The following is a 17825-nucleotide window of genomic DNA, read 5'->3' as shown; positions in this document are numbered from 1 at the left end:
AATAATAATATGTACAATATTAAGTTAATATAACGATTAAAATTAATAATATATTGACATAATATCACAACATTGTATAACTCTAGGATATTTAAAAAAAATAAATTGCTTGACAAAGAGATGTATTTATTTAATTTTAATCCTCATTATAAAAAATTCTCTCGCTTTTTTAATACTGGAAACCTTCTACGGTTACTTTTATAAACGAGTACTTGTACTAACGTCAGTTAAAAAAGAAACAAATGCACACACATATTCACATTTAACAATATTGTTGTACATTCACCGTGTCGATATTACATGGTACAATTATGCGTTTCTATTCACAATTAAATTATATTCACTGATAATAATTATTACAATATAACATGAACGTACTTCAATGATACATAGGAATAAAAAATTGGAAAAAAAAATTGAAAACCCGCTTGATGCTGTCATTGAAAAAATATAGGATTTATTTTATACAAATATGATTTACAGACTAGAAGACAATGTGACTGTGTGTGCTTTTCAATCTAATCATTTCTTTCCAATATAACACATTCAATTTTTCATTAGGAATGTTTATTACAACAAACAATGCAATGTTATAAATATTAAATAAGATAATATTACTAAATATTTTATTTTTTTTTTTTAATATTTTTTTACTATATAATATTTTTCGACTTAAAAGACAAATAACTACACACAAAACGTTGGGTAATAAGAATAAAAACAAAAAAACAAAATTATTCGGTGATTGTGCTGTTTTTCTTCTTTACAACAAACACACGCACACATACATTGTACACACTTAAATATATTTTTACATCTCTCTACTATACCTTAATTATTTATGGTTGTGTATCCGTTTTTATATTTAATAATTGTAATAGAATCGCAGCTAAATGATATCACAAACACGATAAAATTAAATATATTATATCTCATGGAAAATAAATTATATCATATAATATCATATAATATCATCAATATAATTATTTTTTACAAACGTATACATAAGTGTTACACGTATGTATATAATATATATATAAACATATATATTTATATATTTATCATAAAAATGTAAAATTGTTTTTTCGTTTTTAATTTTTATTTAATTTTTTTTTGTTTTTTTTTTAGTTTTTTTTTTTTTAAGAACTATAAGCTCTCCCGGGAAAAAATACACGACCGACAAAAAAAAAATACGGAAGCGAATGCTTGTACTCTCATTAATAAGTAAATATTATCACTTATACATAGTAAGGCATAAAAGATAATTTTGTAGACTTTATAATACGGAACAATTGGTTTAATATCGAAATCGGTGTACGATTAAAAGAACCACGTCTAAGTAAATTTAGAAATTATTTTCCCACATCAAATTATCATTTATTTATCAAACTAGTAATATTTTTTTATTCGTATAAATTAGAGTTTTACTTTTTCCGATGGTAACGGACATTCAAACGAAAAAATTGTATAAATAAAATAAAAATTCTTTTCGTGGTTAATGCAAAAGCAATAGTCAACAATGGCTGCCAAAATAAAAAAATATACATACAAAGGACCAAGTTCATTAAGTACGCGAGTTTTATATAATGGTGTTCTATCTTAAAAAAAAAAGTTTTTTTTTTTTTGTGATAAATCAAAATTTGACTTTAAAATGTGCATGTGCAATTGTACGTATGACAAAAAAAAAAGTGAAAAAAGGTATTTCAAAGATGTTTTCGTGAACGTTTTTTCCTCGCTCGGTAACGCGGTGTCATGATAAAATAACATTGTTCGGCGATTAACTTAATAAAATACAATTGCCGGGCAGAAGGTTGAGAGACCTTAATTTTTTTGTGTTACATAAATTTTTGGTGTTTTTTTTTTTTGTTTTTTTTTTTGAGAGATCTTGAAAAATTATAATAATTAACATAATATATATAAATAGACATACGAACAAAAAGATTTGTTAAATTGTTAAACGTATCATGATTTTCTTGACGAAATGTAACGGGGCGCTTATGATGGGCAATGGAGAGTAGCGGGTAGTTGGCTGTGATGTCCCATGGACATGGTCATCTGTGGTGGCGGATGATAGTAGTAGTACATTCCGTGTCCAGCCATCAGTTGCCACGATAGTTCGGCGATAAGCGCCAATGTCTGGTGCCTCTCGTGTATCATTAAGCACACGGTGCTTTCCTCGACTACTTGCTTGAGAACGTTAAGGTACTGCAGTTTCATATATTCTTCTTGAGGTGCGCAAAAATGGTTTTTCATGTAGTTTTCCAGTTTGGCGCGTTGTTGGTTAATGTCTGAGAAGTCGATGAAGAATCTAGAGCACATGTAACGCTCGAGTTTTTTGGTGCCGTCGCCATCATAATCGGGCGCGTAGTTGCGTAACAACAGGTTGCAGTACTTGAGCAGACCTCCACCTCGGATCTCTTCCGGGTTTCTGGTGACGATCAGTTTGTTTTCCAAGTGGTACATGGCATCGCGGAAGTCGCCATACACAGATTCCCCTACAACGGTCGGGTAGAAGTTTTCACTGATTGGCACACCGCTACTACACTCGTAGAACAGTAACAAAGAGTCGAGTACAATTTGAAACGAATCGACGGAAAATTCGAATGGCCTTTTCATTTTATCCACGAATTTCAGCTCGACATTTCTTTGACCGGGCAATGTGCCTAGTGAGATCAAAGACCATCTGTCGCCGTCCTTGTTGACTTTGACCATTTTACTAACGTAAGCTTCTTTTATACTACAAGGCGTCATCCTTTTTCGACTGACGCCTTCTGGTAATAGATCGACCAGCGCTCTGAGTACAGCTGATTTGACACGGTCAAAGTCGCGATTACCCAACAGGCTGATATTAAATATCAGATCCAAATCGTTGTAGGGCTGCGTGTCAGTGGTGAGCACATGGGAGGCGGCACCTCCGTTCAGTCTGATACTGTTCACTTGGAACGAAGATGGCTCGTCGACAGATTCGGCCGGTTCAACGGAGAAAGCCACATCGTCATCTTCAGGCGCTGTTTGGGCGCGTAGCCGGTCTCTGACCATAGCTACTAGGTCGCGTAAACGCACTTCAAGAGTTGGGAAATTACCACGACCGTGGATGCTTACAGTCTCGTCCATGACGTCATTCAGCCGAGCCACTTGTTCGTAACTTAGTACTGCCAGTCTGCTGAGATCTGTTTGAGAACGGCCGCCTGGCTTCTGGCGGTCGTCGCCACAAGTGGACAGCATAGCAGCTGGCCGCATGTGGTCTAGGTCCTTAGAAGACACGTCTAGGTGTCCGTTCTGTAACAGAAAAAACAATGTCAGCATTAAATACGAATTGAATTGAAAAAGTATATTAATATAGGTTCATTGACAAACCTACATGAACAAGTGCTAAGATTTATCAAATTTATATGGGCCACGAGTTCAAGGACAAGCGAGACGTCATCAGTACTTCGCTTAATGAGCAACCAACAATTCATGAAACATTTCAAATTGGTCGATAAAATGTTTTTGATACATGTTTTTTAACATTGGGTCAATGACACAAATTTAAATTTACCTTTTATTCAAGATAATATGTTAACTAACACCAATCAACTATCGTTTTATGGGGAAATTCGAAATAATGAAAAAGTAATCTACTTTTTTAATTATTTGATTATCTTTGGGCCTGGTAATGTTAAACGTAAGTGCGACTCGACTAAAATAAACGAAATGGTTTTAAAAAGAACACTGAACGCAAGTTTGATTAGTTTTGATAAAATTAAGTGAAAAAAAAATTGTATTGAATAGAAATGTCGACCGTTTGTTTTAAATTTTAAAACAAGTATCAGACGGTAAATATTATACAGATGTTTAAGTAATAATAATAACGTTGAAAACTCAAGAAAAAAACAGCTCTCTAATAGCGATTGTTATTATTTACTTTTTGCGTTGAAATTGTAAACACTATATTTTTAAGTTTCTTCAGACCAAAAATGTTAAATTTTAACGTATTTCTGGTACACTTTTTTGTATTGCAACTATTATGTATAACAAAAATAACAAAAATACGATCTACAGCTGATGTTATCCGAGTGAAGGTCATAGGCGTGACGAGAAAATATTTATTTAGAATAAACCAAATGTAAGCAAGTAAAATTATTTATCCACGATAATTATTAGATATCCGCAATTATTTTTGATCATGATGTTATTTTTTTTTTTTATAATTTTTAAACAAATATTAATTAGATTGTGTAATATTATGTTGTTTTCAGAGAAACTTAAGTTAAAAAAAAAACTGTTGACAATAATCAACGAAAAAAACAACTAAAAAGCTGATAAAGAAACGATAAATTTATTAACGACGTTGATAAGAAACGTTTAAAACTGTTCATCGATGTGTGAACCACAACAATATTTCTAATAAACTACTCAAAAATGCATACGACCTTCGTGACAATGGTCAATTATCATGGAAACCGAATTTCCGGTTGCTACTGATACACTTAAAAAATTGTATATAAAAAATTTTATTGCCCTTTTTCATAACATTAAAAAAAATTCAACTTGTCCAATGATAATATGTATATTAAAATGTACAATAGTAAGAGGTACATACCAGTGATAATTGTGACTAAAATAAAAATCTAATATGAAAATTGTAGTTTTAAAAAAACAACATTTTAAGGAAATTTTCAGCATATAAACTTAAAAACGCATCGAGTTAAAAATGATATCTTAAAAGACGGACTGTCGTACGTGCAGCACTTACATATATAGAAAATAAAAGCTTAAAAGGCGAGGAAAGTGAAATCTACAGTAACTATGTAGCGCGGTAGAAGCAAAGCAGCTGCTAGACGTGGGCGGGGCGGTAGCGCGAACCTTCTGGAACATTCTATGGCGCGCTCTCCGACTCCAGGGCGCCAAAGTTAACAAGGGGACGTTTTTTTTTTTTTAATATACGTATACATTTTTTTCCTACAACTAAAACAGTAATTAACACTATGCGTTAAACTAGATATATGCGTACTTGTAAATTTGAATCCTTTTCCATTAGACGGTAGCGAGCACACACACAATATTGTTATGCACCAACGTTTTCGAAATGATTCAATGTATAAATATATATTTATAAATAATCAAGACTGTAGTAGTACAATACACACTAAATGTTAAAATTCAATAATAATAATACCAATATTTCCTTTAGGTTTTTAATTTTCGGATTTTTCGAAAAAAATCGAGATCACACACTTGTAAAATTTGTGGGTAACAAAATACTTCGACAACGCCAACTGCGATTCGTCCAAACGATTCTAATAACACGATTATAGTCGCGGCCACTTGGTTGGGTCGAACCGAAGGGACAGCGCGCACACACTCACATACAAACACAATTGCCGAGCACCGCAAACGGAACGGAACTGCCGAATGCTAGGGCGATATGGCGGTCGCCCGTCGTCAGCGATAGTTACCCGAGTTGTTCTCCCCTCCACACCAACCGACAAACGCTAGCGCCCCGTATTAATCGTACTGTCTGTAAATTATTGTACAGCCGCCGCATCCGGGGGGCCCCCTACTACCGATGGCAATGGAGTAGCGACGATGCCACCACGTTTAAAAATAACGCATTAAGGGCAAGGCGACTACCAGAAGCGAGAGACGATCAACGCGCGTCAGTATGTCATTGCCCATATCTTTACCTTAAGAGGCATTTGGAGCGATTTCGGGGAGGTACACGGATAAATGACGACCGTAACGCGCTCAGGAAAACAACAAACATTTATTTTTATCCAAATTTAATTAAAGATTTTTTTTAAATAATTTATTAATAACATACAATTATTTGAAATTACACAACTTTAAGGCGTTTTAATTCTACGAACAAAAAAAATATCAACTTTTGTTTACTAGTTTCGGCGTACTAAATGCGTAACATTGTCAAATGCATAATTATTACCATAAATTGTGTAGGACATCGTTATGCATTAAACATAAATACTATTATTAAAGTTTTTTTGTTGTGTTCTTATTTCCTTTCAACAGCTGTGTCACTGCAAAATGTTTCTATTGTCTGTTGGATACCCGTTAAAAACACGAAAGCCGCCACTGAATGTTTGCTATTAATTATTAATCGATGCGAATTAGATATAAATATTCGACTTTATCGAGTAACCCAAAAAGGATTAGGTACACTTCATAGAATCATGAAAGTAAAGCAACAGTTATTTAAAGTCGCCCGAATGCAGTGGCACTAAAATAGAGCGCATTTATTGTAAAAAAATCAATTGTCAATAGGGACAAGTCGAGAAACACAACAGTACATGACGTAGATTGAGAATTTGGAAGTAGATAGAAAATATCGTTAGACTGTGTCCTCGTTTACGTCGGGGATGAACTGCGTGGGCGTGGGAACCGAAGGGTAGTTTTACGCAAAACGACAGTGCAGAATTGTTCTCTGCTAAGTATCAATCCAAATGGACCAGCGCTAGAAACGTGCGTAGGTGTTGGGTGGCGTTACGTCATTCGAGAACCTACGTCATGGCCACTACCACTCCAAACACACCCCCTCCCACTTCATTTTACCCTTCGTCAACACTATGTTGAATTCCCATTGAATGCATTTGGCGAGGTAGGTCATATTTGTTTTTAAAATTTCTACTGAAATAATAGTCGAAAAAAATTTTCAAACTTAATTTTTAATAATTCATAATTTTTTTTTTTTTTTTGTAATACTATTAGAGTAATTGTTCATTATAAAAGGAGTAATTAAATAATGCTATTGTACAATATAAATAGATTCTTTGAGTATCGTTATCAAAACAACGAAGATTTTCGATAACAAAAAAATGTCAGGTTATATAAATATTTTTACGGTGAATTAGTTTTTAGATATTAAAAATTGTTTTTATGAAACAAATACCATAACAACACTGAGTCATTTATTATTTTTTATCGAAAATAATTGTATATTTAAAAAAAAAGAAAAAGTTAAATTTGTACTAGTAAAGTAAAAAATATTGATTTATCATATTTTATAATTATAATACTTATTTCGGAGCTGTAAACCGAAAATTTATTACGGTAAAAAAAAACATTTTCATGTGTAATTAATATAACACTAAAGTATGGTTAACAAACAAAAAATATTAATAATACACCTCATTATACAACTGTTAATGTGAATCATTCAAAATATTGAAATATATTATCTCATTATTTATTATTACACATTTTGAAGGTTCTATATTAAAAACGAGTTATTTTGTACTTGGTTAATTCAGAGGACATTTTTAAAATTAATATACAATATTTTAAGTGTTAAATAACACGACAGTTTTTATTCAGATCTCATATTTTGATTAGGTTGACTTGATGTCATAACATATTTAATATATTTTTTCTTTATCTTTTCTAATGAATTTTCGCGGTTTTAGTAATAAAACACAATACTTTTAATAAAATAGTCTAAATAAATATACCTGGATATTTAGATGATCAGAAACAATTAAGACGCTAAAATAATCCTTATTTTACACAAATACATAGAGTTAAATAACAAAAATATAACTAAAAAAAAATAATTAAGCAGAAACAAAACAAAAAACCACTATACCTAGGATAATACAATTGTCTCGTTATCATTTATAGCCATCGGGGGTTAGGCTAGAGTAAATCACTATCAGTTCCGGTGATCATAAGGAATTCGAAAATTGTAGTAGACAGACAGTGATTATTTTGTTATTATTTGTGAGCCAAAAAGCAAATGAACTGCCTAAATTCATTGTTTACCAAGTCATTGTAAACAAAAATTTGAGCATTGAAATTTCGTACTTAATTATAAAATCATAAAAAAATTAAAAGTACAATTGCTTTATTTAATTTTAACCAATATTATCCTAGTAGTTAGTATTATAGGAGCTAGTGCAATTTTTTTTTATTTATGATGCAGATAATAGTGTATTTTTTTAATGGAGCTTTAAACACTAATTTTTATCTAATAATTGAAATAAAATGCTCAGTAGATTGCATGCATCTCACTTGGTAAACAATAATTTGAAAAATTATAAAATAAATTGTCTGGTTTTTTCAGAAGTATTTTTGTCTCAAGAATGTAGAAAAAAAATAATTATAAATTTTTTAAATAAAACTATTTGATTTATTTTAAAATCTGATATACACAATACCTAATTTTAACTAGAGTTGTCGCCTTTTTATAAAGACAGTTGAATATTATATATACTCGGAAGAAAATCTTTAAGTTTAATTTTATTATCAGTTATTACTTATTTTATAAAAATTATTTTGTTTTTTAAAATTGCAACATATTTTTATTAAAACTTTTCTAGACTCCAAAATAGTTTTGTAAAAATATTTTTTTGTATGCATCAACAAAGAAACTTAAGACATAAACAATTACTCATAATTCATATTTCAATAATATTAAAATATAATATGACAAGTATAAAGTAATAAATTACACGTATCTTTGTTTAGTAATTTAAGAAAAATTAATATGCAAAAATATAAATAATAAGAATTTTTTAGGGTGAAGTGGGGTAGCTGTAAACAATTGTGGTAATTGTAAATGCATATTTTTTAGATAAATATACAAGTTTTTATTTTGAACTTGCATTTAATATGATAGCAACACATATAAGGATAAGAACTTTTCAATCTAAAATAAAATCTGCTAAATATTCTAAGAGAAAAAATGGATTTACAATTACCTAGTCGTTTAAATTTACCCTACTTTTCGTTAAGTAAAATGGGGTTTAAACAAGTAGTCAAATCAATAATTATTTATTCATAAAGAAAAAAATTTTCTATGCATTTTATAAGATATTAAAGTAGTAATCTAGTATATAGTTGATAAAATTGTATGGTAATTCAGAATTGAATTATTGGGTTATAATGTACACATCAATTATTGAAAATTGAGCTTTTAGTTATCTAAAATATTATTTTTTCTTAATTAGCAACGTTGTTAAAAAATAATTTCAATAGAACTTTTCGGAATGTCGCAGTGACACAATTTAAGGTCTTGCTACATAATTATTATGTAGTAAGGTTCTATTTTTATTTTTACTAAATTATGTAAAATTTATTTCTTTAGGAATAAATACAAGACAAACTCGATTGGAAATAATTATATACTATATAATTATATAATAATAGGATATATTATTTTTTCTTTTGTATGTTAGTTAAAATTAAAAATTAATATTTGCTAATACATTTATCTGTAATATATAGAAGAAATAAATACTTAGATATTTTTACTACTCATGTAAAATAACTCTTAGGAATTCCGTTAATAATATTATTAAACATCTGCAGCTTTAAATTATAGATAATTAAATAGTGTGACATTTCAACGTGAACAAAAATTTTATGTTATCATAAGTTAAAAGAATATTTTAAGATAAAAGGTTTTTAATATTTTTAGAAAAAGTAGTAAATAAAACTTGGTTTTAACCAATAAATATTCTTCATTGGGAAATTATAAATTTACTTTTGCAAAAATTGCATGTATTCGTTTTTTATGTCTTGTTATGAAAAGTTTTATTTGTGTGGAACGCGTGTTGTAGTGGATAAAAAGACTTATATAACACTCTCACTTTTAAACCTTACTAAATAATAAATACACATTAGTAATAAATTACTAAAGGACAGTGGATATAATAATTATACTTTATTTGATTAGTCAATCGACTAAAAATGTGAACGTTGTATTAACTCTAAATAAATTTATTTTTACATTAGTCAATTGTATTTTTTAACATTAATGAGAAAATAATTTATAGAATTTAAAAAATTACTTAAAAAATACTTGAAATGATTAAATGTACTACTTTATTTTAATATAACTAATTGAAATTATTGAATTCAATATTATGTAGTTCTTTCAAAAATTATAATATAAAAATAGTTCAAGAAACATAAATCAATAAAAAAAGTTATGTATACAATCGATACCCGTAAAACATAATCTATAAGATGTGTTATGGCTGTCACGGTTAAGTTAGTTACACTAGAATTACAACGCAAAAAATAATTTTTTTATGCTGCATGTGTGAGGAAAACTATAAATAACAATCAATCGATTACCCCATACAGAGGATAACTCTTTTAGCTCTATTTAATAGGTTAAAAAAGTTTGACACTGAAATTTAAAATCCAATAGAAATAGTACGAACAAAATTTGATTGCTGATATTTACTAGTGAACAAATATACTTAATACTTATATTAATGTAATCGAATTAGAAATGATAACTACCATGCTAGAAATGAGGAGATTAAAAAGAAAGATATTAAAAACATTATCTCGAGAAAATAATAATATTTTAACTAAATATAGATTAAGTTTATCCTTTAGTACTCATTATCCAAAAACACAGCACAACCGATAGTTTATAGCAAAAAGTATTTGTAACATTCCATTAGCGGAGTGCCTCAAAAATAGATCCGGACATTGGAAGCGGAGCACGTTTAAAATAGATATTACCATGTATATCTGCTAGGAATAACACACAGACACATTGTCTTAAAAATGTTGAAGAATAAAATTCAGGGTATAAATGTATTGAATATAGGGAAAATTTATGAATGGATTATCTTAAACAGTAGTACAAGAATTATAAAGAATTTTAAAATTGGCAAGTATTTCAATAGTCTCAAATAATCACTTAAAAATTCTACACATTTTTAGTAGTTTAGAACTTGGTAATTTAAAAAGTATGAACGATAAAAAATGAAATGACAGATTTTTTAAAGGTAATGCAACTACATATTAAAAAATTACTTGAACTTTTGATATTTGATAACAATTACATTAGATTAAATTAGGTTTACCTAAAAATGAAGCTAATATATAAAAGCAAACAGATCAAAATTCAATTAATTTTCGATAGGTCAATTTAATATTAAGACTTTAATGTGTTTGGAAATTTTATGCACATAATTCTCTGGATTAATAATATTTATTCAATAGTAGTACACAAGTAAATTATAATAATTGTAACTAAAATATAATTCGGTAGGGATGAGCCTAAAAAAAAAGAACACTGTAAACAAATGAGTCATAGTTGTCGTTTTTCTTAAAACATTATTGTAATTACTTTGATCAGCCATACGCAGCAGTTTACTTGGTTTAAGGTAGTTATTCGTAAACAGTTTATGTTGTGGAGGAGAGTGTATTCATCAAGGTCTTTCTTTCTCTCGGTTATTTTGCAGAGAACGTATTTTATTACATAATCTATTTATTTTAATTAAAAACGCACATAAATTAACTAATTAATATAAGAGTCTATCTTCGATTTTATTTTATACTTTTTCATTGGATTGGGTAAAATGTAAAAAAATCTGAATAGAATAGATAGAAGAACTTAGATCAATCTAAAAATATCTTAAACTGCATAGAACCCACAATGTCAAGGGGTACGTGCGTTGGACTATAAGTCGAGGGGCAAAGAGAATGTGGCCTCGACATACCTTTGTCGTAACACCATAGTGAACCAACTATAATATATACCCAGCGTGCATAATCGACGATTAAACAAACGCGCTAACTGCGTTGTTAAAAAAAAATATATATATATATATATCAATATTGTTATTATTATTAATGTCATTGGTGGTAAAACGTTTTCATTGTAGTATCACCGCTGTTGCTGTCTACTGCAACAATTACTCTGACACAATTGCATTAAAATAATAGTAAAAAAAAAAAAAAATGAAACTTTTGGAAGAGTTTAGGATAAAAGCATAAACAAAACTCAAGTTAAAATAAAACCAGGATGTCCTGACTTAATCAGTCTCAAAGCTTCACTATGACAACGTTTTTGTATTTCGTGCTAAAAATAACTGATTAATTTTTCAGTCTTAAATGTTTTTAAATGAATTAATAATGCACAATAAAAAATGAATCAGCATAATGCCCGAGAAAATAATTTACCAATAATGATTTTGTATTCCTAACAAAATAAATTATGTGTTGTGGTAATTTTGTTTTAAAGAAGAAAATAATAATTATTAACAAGAATAAAATGTTTAAACACGTATATCTACTCAATAAAAAAAAAAGGTACAATTCGTTGAATGATGACACACTGGGACGCTTATTTGACCTAACTGTATGAAACTATCAGAAAAATAGAATGATAAAATACCTCAATAATATATTAGTAAAAAAATTATTATCTTAATTTAAACAAATCTTTGCAAATATATCAATTAAGTATTCCTATCCTAAAAGTTTTTATTTGCTTTAAAAAATAAGATCTTTAATCAATGTGCAGTAATTTAAATCGTTATTTAATGACAAGTTAACAATACATTTGTCAATATAAAAATAAGTCACATGATTACACTAAGTTTTAAAATAAAGGAAATAAGCAATTTGTGAACTTAGTAGCAAAATAGCTCGCCGAATTTTAGTATTTTTTTTTACTAGTATACAACGTTTTAGTTGGTTACTATATAGAAAAAATGAAATGTGTTATAATTAACTTTTAAATTGAAACATAAAATATTATTTTTTTTTCATTTCTATATATATTTCAATATATATTTTTAGAATAATTTTTTATAAAAATTAATAATTTTACTACGGGATCAATATTTTTTATATTTGGGTTGAAAAAAAATATTGTTTGACTTCGTAGACGTCAACAACAATATACACGTAGGCCGCAGCTTTCGAGTTTCGTCATCACCACATTTGGTCACAGTTACACGACCAATTATACCAACGTTAGTATTAATGAGATAAACACTGTCCAATGATGGCGGGCGCGACAAATTAAAAGCTAAGAGAAATCTTAAAGTTCACTGATTTAAAACTTGTTTCAGTCTAGTAACTTGATTTATTAAGATTATTTGTTTAGACTATAAATAATTTTTGAATAGTTTACACAATAACAATAACAATTAAAATTAAAATTACATTACTTAAAATAAATATACATAGTAATTGTAAGGATAGATAACACAATTTACAATTTAAATAAAATACACATTTTGATTTGTTGTGTTTACTTAAGTGATTCCTATTTGTTCTAACTTATAATGACAAAAGTTTTAATCTTAATTAAAATCCTATGTTGTAAAAATAATTATAAATACATAATAATAATAACTAACAAGAATTGAAAAAAATTTAAAGTTATTAAAACTATAGAATTAATTTATAGATTTATGTATATCATTCATGAACGCATTGACGACATACATTGAGTATCATGAAATAGAAAAATTAAAAAAAAAAACTACATATACATTAATATTTTTAATTTTGTAAGTATTAAATAGCAATTATATAAAGCACATATTGTGTCTACGTTTGTGTAAGTACCGTTAGTTGTTATCACACCACCGGTCGCGTATCACTGACGAAAACTTTCAATATTAAAGTAAAACATTCTTGAGCGACTGCTCTATTAATAAAAATAATATTGGCGACATACTACAAAATAATACCAATAGTAGACTTCTAAGATGTAAACTTGTCAGAAAATATCTTTTAATACTTATCAAAAAATTATATTAATGTGAAAACCCAAGTTAATCATTAACCGTAAATAGACATGAACCTGCATACTAAGTTGATGTTATTGGAAAAGTCAATCGAATGAAGTTATGGCGATCATAAAATTATCACAACGAAAACACAATTACAATTTACTTTTAAAAATCTAAATATAAATAAAATAATTTACTAATATTATAATAATTTTGTTTAAAAATATTCTCTTACCTGCATAACTGGTAACGGAGATCCTGGATCAACTGACTTCATTTTAGATTGATAGTCCGCTCGATAAAAGGGTTGTTGTTGATGTCGTCGTCTAAAAAATGGTCCAAAATTTCTATTGCAATTGTGACGATAATAATTATTGTCGTTCCACATAATGAAAATAGTAACTTTATTTATATGTTACACGATACAGGCGACCGGCGACAACGGGACCGAGTCTGCGATTGATAAAACGGCAATGATAAGCAGTTGCGGATATTTGAACGTCGCGATTATATTATAATACTAAAATTTATTCAATGATTCGCGATTAATAGTTGTAAATAAACGCAAATAATAACAAATAAATGAGGTTTGAAACACAATTTAAGAATAGAACAAAAAAAAAATTAACATGTAAATTTAATCTTTTTTTTTGAAAAAAACGTCTAGATTGTTCACTTACTGACACTATTAATTGCACATCGGTGAGGAACGATTCGACAACATCGGCTGGTCTTGTGTAAGGGCAGTCATCAGCTGTAATACAACGTTGCCAATGCATGTTTCTTAAAATTTACAAGACAGATTTAATAGAATTATATAATATTGTTTATTATTTTGTTAATGTGTGAAATATTAAATAAAATATAACCAAATATTTATTATTTACAATATTTAAATTAATAAAAATATATTTTCAAATTATTTTTATACATTTTTCTTTCCATGATATTTTTCTGACCTCTAGATGTGATATAATAATTTACTTATAATTGTCGTAGTTATTCAAAACTTATGTTTACTAAGTCTGAGTTTACAAAATTTTTATTACAACAGCTTTTCATTAAAAAAATAGTTCTTAGTTTAGGAAGATATATTAAATATATTTGTAAAAATGTTAATAGTTCAAAGTTTATTATTGTGGATATATTCTAATATTTTTTTATAAATATACTTGTCATAAATAATTATGGAAACTAAAATGTTTATGTATAAAACCATTGCTAAGTGGAAATATCTCTTTATTTTTATATTTTACACGTGTATCATACTTTATTGGAATTTATGAGGAAACAATCAGATTAATTAAAAATTAATTTAAAATTTTCATCAGAAATAAGAAATTAACAATTAATTAATTTTAATTATATGATTAAATAGTATAGCAGTGCTTTATTAGAATATCATTTTATTTTCCTTAAAACGTTCTATTAAGTTTCTTATTTATTAATATTTAAATTAATTTGAAATAATTTTTTTAGTTGATTAAAAAGGCGAATAATTTATTTCTAATGGTATTAAAAAGTCAAAATTATTTGAATTTAAACTGGTAATATACAGTTATAAAGCCTTGAGTGAATTCTTTACTCAATTTTTGTAGATGTAAAGTTAATATTTGAAATTATCATTGAAAAGTTCAGTAGACAGGTAATTAATTAAACATGTAAAAAAATATCTTGTTATATGAAGAATCAATTTTTAAAATATAAAATTTAGGGTTTGAAGTTATCTTTCACTGAAAAATGTTACTCTTACTTATTCATAAACTACTTAACAAAAATATACGAGGTTGATATGTATACTACCTAAAAATATGAAGAAATATTATCACTCAATATTTATTCTAATATCAGTTTTGGATCAAAAATTTGCTCTTGTATCAAAAATCGACAAACTTCTAATAACGAAGATGTTTGAGTAGAAACTTTTGCTATAATTTAGATATATTATTTAATAGGTAATTTTTGTAAAGGAACTAATTTATATATTTTTTTAATTTCTTATTAACATTATATAAAAAGACTTATTTTGCAAAATATATTTTGGGCCATATATTATAATTTCCATAAAAAAATATTTAAAACTTAATAATTACCAACAGTCTATATAGCTTTATCTGGAATGTGTTATACTCAGGTGACAAGGTATTGAGGGTTGATTCAGTTTTGCTGGACTATGCTAGTGTTCCTGTCCTTTTTGCCACAAGCAATAACTTTTAAGATAGACCTTAAAATATAAATAACATAATATTAAAACATGGAACAAAATAATACATATTTTTTGCTTCTAAAATATTATGAGTGAGACAACTGTCTATCTATTAATATCATATTGTATCACAATATTTACTTAGCTTAACAGGTATCACTGATTCATCAAAGTTTTAATGAAAATAATAAAAAATTTAACAGAAATTTAAATTTTAAAATTATTTTTTATGTTTTCTAAGTTTTATTATTTTTTTTAGATATAATAATGAGATAAATTACACAATCAAAAATAATCAAGTACTCACTATCAGTATTTCTTCCTGTGCTTGTTCGATATAATAAGGAATTATAAAAAATTTCTATGTAGCAATTGCAGTTAATTTTAATATCAGAATATAATGGACTACATTGTTTTATAAAATACACTTAAAATAATAAATTATATAGCTTAATTAAATTGCAAGTTAAATGTATGTATTTTAGGGTATTCAGATCTGATATAGATTTTAAACTCAAAATCTTTTAGAAGATTTCATGTTTGCAAATAAAAAAAATAGTTTAAATTTTAGTGAATTTATTAATTAGTATAAATATATTAATAAATGTATTTTCAAGCCAAAGAAATATAGTTGATTAAGTGAATGAACATACATCATTATGAAAAACTTAAATATAAAATGTTCTTGAATTTTTTCTTTTATATTCTGGATAATTAATTATCCTTGATTGATAATCATTAGATTTTTCCTGAATTAATTTTAATATTGACAATAATGTAGGCTATATTATGTATATATTTCTAGACATATAAGTAATTAAATATTTTTAATGAAAAGTATTAAATATTGTTTTATTCTGTATGAGGGTTCTTAATTTTTTTAATTGGTAAGATAAATTTTACTAACATAAAAGTTAGAAAATGGTCAAAATTAAGGTAATGATAGTTTGATTATAACTTAAATCAGGAGTTATAGTTTTATACATGGATCAGTTTAATAGTGTGCGGCAGAGAAATCTGCAATGATAAAAATAACATAACCCGCACCTCGCTCCTTATCTAAATTGAAGTGTTTATAACTTCTAAAATATTTGTTTAAAAGTTGTTATCAACCAGTTATTTTCTTAGTTGGGTCGTTTTCTATTATATTAGGTAGTTAAATATATATGTTGCTATTAAAAAAATAAGTCCTAAAGGATAAAAATGTTTGACTAATAAATATTTTATTACATATAAATAAATAATATAAACTTATTATTTTTGGAAAAATTTAGTGGTCAACAATAAATGAATGCTCTGTGTATTGCACAAATTTTTTCTATGTGTTTAATAAGAAATTTTTTTTATATCCTATTGTATGGTTATCATTATTTTTTTTTTTTAATGGTTTCAATTATTGAAGGAGCAGATTTTTAGTTTTGGTTCATTATTATTTAAGAACAAAGAATTGTAGTTATGTTTCAATAATAAATTGTATACAAGTGTTATGAGTGTAATATAATATTGTATTGATATTATTTTATTTTAAAATTATAGAATTATTAGATTAAAAAATTAGAAACAAATAAAAAACATTGGTTAAAAAAAATATGATGTATAGTGTACATTTTGTATATTATTATATCTTAATATATTTAGGTTTAATGAAAATTTAGTCCTCTAAATTGTTGCATTTCCCCTGGAATCTATGAATATGAAAAGTAAAGATTTTATATTAGTACAGATTCAAATTTTCAATGTTAAATATAATTATGTAGTGCTGATCCTAAATATTGAAGAATTCAATATACTTTTATCCAGACATTTTAAAATTTTTATACCAAAGGTTTTTGTAATTTATATATTTTTCAATGAAGTTAAAGGAATCATAGCACAAAATGTTTGATTTCATTATCTTTTCGTCTGCTCTGTAATTACTTATTAACGAAATAACCTATGCGATCTAGTGGTTATTTATTGAAACGTTTCTAGCATTATTTCTTTGAACATGCAAACGTTTTGAAAAACAAAGAATTTCAATATTTTGATCTTTATTTTTGAATTCAAGTCAATAAAACTGTTTAAATTTAGTAGTCTTATTTTTAGTAGTCTCAATTATTTTACCTTTTTTAAAAATACTGATTCCATTG

At 27.0% G+C, this 17825-nt stretch overlaps 1 protein-coding gene and 1 long non-coding RNA gene across 4 annotated transcripts; one reads left to right on the top strand and one right to left on the bottom strand.

Annotated features, from left to right (window-relative positions):
* Nucleotides 1–212: 212 nt before the first annotated feature.
* Nucleotides 213–14148, bottom strand: LOC126901207 (terminal nucleotidyltransferase 5C). Of its 3 annotated transcripts, none has more exons than XM_050677547.1 (2): nucleotides 13726–14148; nucleotides 213–3279 (listed from the first exon to the last, which is right to left on the bottom strand). In XM_050677547.1, the coding sequence occupies exons 1-2, from the start codon at nucleotides 13876–13878 to the stop codon at nucleotides 1996–1998; spliced, it is 1437 nt and encodes a 478-aa protein (XP_050533504.1). In that variant the 5' UTR covers nucleotides 13879–14148; the 3' UTR covers nucleotides 213–1995. The 3 variants fall into 3 exon arrangements, with proteins under 3 accessions (XP_050533504.1, XP_050533505.1, XP_050533506.1); XM_050677548.1 differs by lacking the exon at nucleotides 13726–14148 and adding an exon at nucleotides 4997–5414; XM_050677549.1 differs by lacking the exon at nucleotides 13726–14148 and adding an exon at nucleotides 4586–4741.
* Nucleotides 14149–14582: 434 nt separating this feature from the next.
* Nucleotides 14583–16155, top strand: LOC126901218 (uncharacterized). The gene is made up of 3 exons (XR_007702994.1): nucleotides 14583–15135; nucleotides 15205–15445; nucleotides 15956–16155. It is a non-coding gene; the product is annotated as an uncharacterized LOC126901218 (long non-coding RNA).
* Nucleotides 16156–17825: the final 1670 nt, after the last annotated feature.

The sequence above is a fragment of the Daktulosphaira vitifoliae genome, unplaced genomic scaffold, assembly GCF_025091365.1.
Source record: "Daktulosphaira vitifoliae isolate Bord-2020 unplaced genomic scaffold, ASM2509136v1 Scaffold_3, whole genome shotgun sequence".
Classification (NCBI taxonomy): Eukaryota; Metazoa; Arthropoda; class Insecta; order Hemiptera; family Phylloxeridae; genus Daktulosphaira; species Daktulosphaira vitifoliae.
The sequence above is the reverse complement of the archived record's forward strand: the minus strand, read 5'-3'. Positions and strand labels throughout refer to the sequence as shown.